This window comes from Triticum urartu, chromosome 2, assembly GCF_003073215.2.
Source record: "Triticum urartu cultivar G1812 chromosome 2, Tu2.1, whole genome shotgun sequence".
Classification (NCBI taxonomy): Eukaryota; Viridiplantae; Streptophyta; class Magnoliopsida; order Poales; family Poaceae; genus Triticum; species Triticum urartu.
Window position 1 is genome coordinate 107,675,547 of NC_053023.1, and position 3,956 is coordinate 107,679,502.

Below are 3,956 nucleotides of genomic sequence, written 5' to 3' on the forward strand. Positions count from 1 at the left end.
CTGGCGACGGACAAGGCACAGACTCCCCTGAGGATGAGTAGGGCATGGGAGGCGGCAGGGCCTTATGTCCCATGTGGGTTGGTCCGTTACCCATGTTCTACTCTTTCTCGCCGGCGACCGCACCTTCACTTCATTGGTCTTATCGTCGGTGCTCATAGAGACCGCAGATGGAGGATGCAGTCCGAGGAAGGGAACAACAAGGGCATGGATGCCAGCCGTCGCCGTAGGATAGGTTTGTTTTTTGTTCTAAATGTTGGAAATGTAATGAAAATCCGACGTGTCTGCATGAACGTCGTCCGGTTTATATGAAATCCGCCGTATTCGCACGAATTTCATCCGGTTAGTTTGAATAGTTGTTTAAATGTGTGCGGGCAGCGATGGATCGCGGCGTCCAGCATCAGTGTCCGCGTACTGGTCCCTTCCCAACGCGGACGGATGCCGAAGCAAATTTGCGGGTCAACGTTGGAGATGCCCTAACACAATAATATCTTTAACAACTTCTCAACAGAGATCACATCATAACAAGCTAACGACGAAGCAAGCAATAGAACAATTTTATAGTGCAGGGCGAGAAAAAGGAGGGCTACTTTGTCAATACCATTTCTGTCATAGCTAAGCGAAGGCTAATTACAAGACCTTGAGAGAAGGATACAGTAATAGAAACCTTCAGAGCCAAGGCCTGGCATGGGTCACTGATCGATCTGGATCTTCTATATCGACCCTGACACGCATGCATGCATTGTTCTACTAGATGAAAGGAGAGACAACACCAAGTCCAAAAAGGAAACAAGCTAGACTTGATGTACTAGCTATATAGCCTGCTCGATCTTCATGCGAGTTAGAGCTAGAAGGCTGTTGATTGATGAATTAACCCTTCTTTATCCCGTTGCTCTTCACTAGCTTGCGCATGAACTCCTTTACCTGCACAATGTATATGACCACAGGTTACACATATGAAAACAAATTTCATGTAAAACTCAAAACCCCTGACTACAACTTGTAGTCCCTCTGAAAAGAAATGTAAAGGTGTTTTACCTCAGCAGGCTCACGCAGAGAGTACGATGCGCTGGTGTCCTTTGGAAACTTGGTCACAAGGATCCCGATGCCTTGTCCCATGTTCTGCAGCACCTATTTTGATTATTTTTTTTGGCAAAAGTAAAGGGCTCAGTTCATCGGATTGGATCGATAGCGCGCATCAGCGCAAAAGTACAGGTGCAGCGTGTACTATACCTTGAATGCATCCTCGTCTGTACGGTCATCCCCGATGTATATCGGGAAAACGTCGCTGCGCCCCGCATAGCCTGCAAAGGAAAAACCATCCAAAAACCTAGTGTGAATATTTATGCAGCAAGTAACTAACAAGACATGCATGAAGCAGCATCAACATTTATGCATTTACCGAGAGACTTGAGCAAGAACTTGAGAGCGTGTCCCTTGTTCCACTCGATGGAGGGCCGGATCTCGAGGACCTTTCTCCCCTTGGTGAGGCAGAGTTTCGGGTAGTCATCCAGCACCGCCTTCACCTCACTGCCCAGAGCATCCCATTCTGCCTCCTCGACGCAGCGGAAGTGCACCGAGAGGCAGAACTTGTTGTTCTCCACCATGGCCCCCGGGATGGACTCCATCTTCGCCGTCAACTTCTCATACACCTGCGAATTAATCGGTCCGAGCCACACTTGTCAGCAAATCATTTACATTCTACTCCCTCCATTCTAAATTACTCGTCGCAGAAGTGGATGTATCTAGAACTAAAATACATCTAGATACATCCATTTCTGCGAAGAGTAATTCGGAACCGAGGGAGTAGTAGCTGGGTGTACTAGTAGCAGTAGTGGACTTGATGGCGAGAAGAAAAGTAGTACACCAAGATTACTAGTTTTTCCGTTTCAAATTACTTGTCGCAGGTATGGATGTATCTAGATGTATTTTAGTTTTAGATACATTCATCTATGCGACGAGTAATTTGGAATGGAGGGAGTACTTGTTGATTAGGAATATTATTTCTCAGGTACGTAGTTTAATTAATCTCTCACTGGTGAAAGACAGGGTGAGGTCGTGCATGCCTACCTCCTGAATGACAGGCAAGAACTCGGTCGCCGGCTGGCACAGAACCTCGTCAGCCTGCGTAGACAAACCCAACAACCACTCAATCACGCAGCTCGCAAGCGACTTAATTACAGCAAACAAAAAATTAGGGCCCTTGTTGGTCGAGAGAGAAAGAGAATAAGTCAAGAAGAAAATTCGGAGAAAGGGAGATGTCGACTAACTTAACTAACCTTTGCCTTGTGGTTGGACATTTTGGTGGGGCCCTTGATGTCCATGCCGTGGCTCCCGGCATAGTACAGCTCCTCCAGTTTCACAAAGTTGAACACCTGCGTATGTATTGCACCAGCCCATAAATACAAATACAGTGCTCTTTTTCCTTTTCTTTTGTACGTAGGCTAAACGTACTGTAAATGAGAAGAGGTAACCGGGGAAAGGGGAAGGGTCCCTGCCTTTCTGTGGGCGGAAGTACTACTGCGACGAAACGCTGATAAAAACGCTTGCTATATGTACTGGTGTGTGTGTATAGCGTCTAGGTTCACGCCCGCAGCCAAATGCGGCATGCATGCCATGTCATGCGGACGGTGAAAATCACGCCCAAAAATTACAAAAGGGGGACCTGGAAGATTCCGTTTACGGCGCACGCTGGTGGAGCCATGGTGGCTCCATCGTCGTGTGAGGTGCAAGGAACCGGCTTCTTTTACGGCACCAAGAAAGCAACAAAAAATAAATGCAGCAGCAGCAGCAAGGAACCAAGAACGTACCTTGTCTCTGCATCTCCCACTCACGATGGCGGTCGGGAAATGCTGGGCGACGCCCCTCACCGCCTCCCTCATCTGCGTCAATCAAAGAGAAAAATAAGAACAGGACACTGCGGAGGAAACCTCTGTGAACAGAGCATGCTCTGCTTCGATCGCGTCGCAAGAAGGCGTCACAAGACATGGAACGTGGGAGCAAGGAGACTGACCTCCTCAGTCATGACGGCGCGGTCGGGGTCCTGGACGATCGGCGAAAGGGTGCCGTCGTAGTCGAGGAACATGACGATCTGCTTCCCCTCGGCCGCCGCGAGCACGCCCTCGAACCACTCCAATGCTGACGGGTGCTTCTCCTGCGATTCAGGCAAAGATTCTTCAATCATCGCGGAGAGAGGGAGGGAGGGTGGGAAAGAAAGCAAGCAGCAGCCATGGGTGGATGTGAGAGAAACTTACGATCCACTCCTCGTTGTCGGCGCCGGCGGGGGACATGGGGTGGCGGGGCGAGGAGGCCTTCATCGAGTCCAGCAGAGACCCGCCCATCAGCACCGCCGAGGTGGCGAGGTCCATGCGGCCCAGGGAGGCCTTCCTGCAATCGCGCGCCCTCCGCGGCGGGAGCGACACGAAATGGCGACCCGGCTGCGCCGGCGCCGCCACGGCGGTGACCGCCTCCTCGGCAGCAAAGGTGGCGTGGTTCATCATGACGAGAGCGCGGACCGACACAGGGAGAAAGTCTGAAGAAGGGCCGGGAGAAAAGCAACAAGATGCGTGGGCTACGACGAGAGCAGCGAACGAAGAGAAGGAGAGGCTGTGATGAGGATGGTTCGGGGGGAGTGGAAGAAGGAGAGGAAGCTGGTTTGATGGTTTGGGCGGTGGACTCCGGCTCTATATATAGCGTGTAAGGGCTGGCCCACCTCTTGGAATTTCTTACGTGGAAGTGACACATTTTGATGATTGAGAAATGCCGGGGACAAAAGAAGAAGAAATGAGATGTGCACATATTTCCAAACATTTTGCGCTTCATGTTAATTGTGTTTCACATGAATTACGTATACTCCAAGAGTTGTAGTGAGGCGATATGTTTATCTTGAAATACAAATATCGCGTGACCACACGTTTCTTCTACTACTTGTTTTTGCTGGTAATGTCATGGCACTTACA

At 49.9% G+C, this 3,956-nt stretch overlaps 1 protein-coding gene across 1 annotated transcript; it reads right to left on the reverse strand.

The window, feature by feature from the left end:
- Positions 1–535: 535 nt before the first annotated feature.
- On the reverse strand, positions 536–3,652 carry LOC125536164 (trehalose 6-phosphate phosphatase RA3-like). The gene is made up of 9 exons (XM_048699317.1): positions 3,252–3,652; positions 3,011–3,151; positions 2,808–2,879; positions 2,277–2,372; positions 2,068–2,121; positions 1,400–1,649; positions 1,231–1,301; positions 1,036–1,128; positions 536–921 (listed from the first exon to the last, which is right to left on the reverse strand). Exons 1-9 carry the CDS (start codon positions 3,495–3,497, stop codon positions 868–870), a joined length of 1,077 nt encoding a protein of 358 aa, XP_048555274.1. The 5' UTR covers positions 3,498–3,652; the 3' UTR covers positions 536–867.
- Between the last annotated feature and the right edge of the window lie 304 nt (positions 3,653–3,956).